The sequence below is a fragment of the Montipora foliosa genome, chromosome 6, assembly GCF_036669935.1.
Source record: "Montipora foliosa isolate CH-2021 chromosome 6, ASM3666993v2, whole genome shotgun sequence".
Classification (NCBI taxonomy): domain Eukaryota; kingdom Metazoa; phylum Cnidaria; class Anthozoa; order Scleractinia; family Acroporidae; genus Montipora; species Montipora foliosa.
Window position 1 is genome coordinate 46,732,459 of NC_090874.1, and position 2,598 is coordinate 46,735,056.

Consider the following 2,598-nt stretch of genomic DNA (forward strand, 5'->3'; position numbering starts at 1 on the left):
TTGTGTGACCTTTGTAATTGGAGTAGATTTCTTTGTTCGCTTGTAGGCACGAAGGCTTTTGAGTAAAAATTTCTGTACAATCAATGATTACTTTCAAGCATGGGAATTTGGAAAACTGCTTTGCCTTTCCATCCATTTCACTCTCTGGCATTTCACACAAATCTTTTAAATGAAAGAACAGCAGATTAATCCATGAGGTAAAGATCTTGCTGACACTAGACTCGCTTATTCCAAACCTTAATGACAAGTCAGTTACGGTCAGTCCTACCCTTAATCGTACAAGAACCATGAATAGTTCCTCTTCTGGAGTCATCTTGGCTATTCTAGCTGCTTTCTTTGGGTAAGGATCCTTTGAACACATTTCACTACCTCTCCAGTGTCTCATTCTTGCTATGGCTCCAACACCTTCCAGGTAGTGAAACAAAGCTGTAAAGGTTTCATAGTTGGGGAACCCAGTCCAAAATTGGAATTTCCTGTCATCAAGTCTTACTTGTTCTAGAAGAAGGCATTTTGAACGGAGATTTTCATTTTCCTCTTCAAGTTCTTTTATTCTGCAGTGCACCTCTAGCAGTTCATTGACTACGGATTGTTCCATATTCATTGACTGCAAATCTACCTGGCCCTTGCAATAATCATGCTCTTTTAAGGGATGGTCTGCTGGTAAACACTGACTCCACACTTTATGATTTTCTGGAGTACAAACCTCTGGTTTGGGACGCCCTTTTGCAGTTTCCGCATGCTAAACGAAAACGAAAAAACAGAAAGAAAACCGTTCAGAATGTATTGGGCCCGATTATTTCACACAAGGAATGTAAAATCAAACGTCCCGGATCCCCTCGTCAAAAGACAAAGTACTCCTTACCGGTTTTGGACTTTTCCTTCGGACATGTGGGGGTGCATTTGACACTCTGGTCGCCGCTAAGCTGTTTTTTGTTGACCTTGTAAGCTTTGGTTTCACATGGCTGTGTTTAAAAATGGAAGGACTGTAGGATACACTGTCAATTTCATCAGATTTCTGACCTCCAAAGAAATGCACGGAGCAGAGCCGCGTGTTGTCAGTCGGCGAGAAGTTCTTTCTACGGATTCTCTTCAACCAAACCTTTCTTCGGTTAATATCCTTTGGAATACGATAAAACTGCAAATCTCCTCTCATTTTTCTAGTATTAGAACAACCAGGGGCGCAACAGAAATCATTTTTCCCCATGTTCATACGCAGCGCTGTAACACGAAACCAAATGAAAAAGTTCTGTTTACCCCCCAAGGCGCGAAGCATTGTGGGATGCGTGAAAAAAGAGAATTCGTCAAGAAAAAGCAACCTGGTGATTTCAATCCTGATCACTTAGTTCCAGTAACACAAGAAATAAAAGCTATTCGCGATGATGTAACTCTTATATTAATGACGCATGAATCTGTGGACACCCACACTTAAGTTCAAGTGTTCTAGTAACGCCAAGACTTAACGAGGCTAATTGATCACAACAAATGTCATTAATTTGGATGATAAATTCTGTGCCGTTCGTTTCAAATACAAAAAGAGGCAAATATTGTGATAGCATGGAACTCCTTGACAGCTCTTTCTTTCTCATACGTATGGGGTGAGGAAATGACCTGTTGTGATTTCACGCAAATGGCAACAGTAATACAGGTGACGCCTGTTGCAATCGAAACGTAGATAAAAAACGTGATTGCGACATTTTCGGAAAATTCTGGTTACTATACAAAATTACCTTGAATTGCCTGCGTCATTTCAGTAACATCTAGATTTTGTTTGTTTATTTGCTTGTTTTCTTTTACTACAAAATATCCATTGCCTGCTTCAAATTGCCATAAAAAAAGTTCACTTACGCACAATAACCTCTGTGAACCCGACATTTGAGGCACACAAGCCTTAGACACATTATGTTACCAAAGGTTCTTACACTACAAATGGATTACCATAAGGTTTGACAAAGCAAAAAACAGTAATAATTCAACATATTGCGAGCTGGAGCCCTACCTTTACCCGGCTTGAGTTTTTCAATGCCCTCATCCTTTTTTTCATCGGACTGAATCAAATGTTTTATATTTAATTACTTTATCTATGCATGAACGGGTCATCTCAAGATAATTCTATCAACAGTTGTTTCTACTTGTTACACTTATGTGTTGCAGACACCAAAGGTTTCTTCGCGAGACTCACATTATGCCAGAAAACTAAAAACCAACCTTTTCGGAATCTACTGTGCAAACGAAGACATTATACACTGTTTTTTAACGATGAGACCATTGGGGGATGCGGTCCGAATGATGTAGTATCCTTGCTGAGTTACCTATTAAAAATACTTCATGAAAAATATGGACCATTTCATCACCTTATCCTTTGGTCAGATAATTCTCCATCACACTTTAAGGAGTGCTATCTATTCTTTTTTCTGGAATACCTCATAAAAGAAGAAGTGTTTTTGCGAATTGACCTTAAATTTTTGTTGGAGGGACATTCTTACTCCATTTGTGACAGGCGATTTGGCTGCATTCAATCGTATTTTGACTGTCATGAAACAATTGAAACTCCTCAAGATTGGGAATTAATTTTGAGAGATAGCCATCTGAGTAACATTA

At 39.1% G+C, this 2,598-nt stretch overlaps 1 protein-coding gene across 1 annotated transcript in view; it reads right to left on the minus strand.

Annotated features, from left to right (window-relative positions):
* The window catches only part of LOC138004897 (uncharacterized), a 2,552-nt gene extending 1,260 nt beyond the window's left edge, over positions 1-1,292 (minus strand). The window contains exons 1-2 of the mRNA XM_068851197.1: positions 863-1,292; positions 1-739 (exon numbers count right to left, since the gene is read on the minus strand). The exon at positions 1-739 is cut by the window's left edge and continues 1,260 nt beyond it. Coding sequence (XP_068707298.1) covers positions 1-739; positions 863-1,273 — 1,150 coding nt within the window. The 5' untranslated portion in view covers positions 1,274-1,292. The remainder of the gene's footprint in view (positions 740-862) is intronic.
* Positions 1,293-2,598: the final 1,306 nt, after the last annotated feature.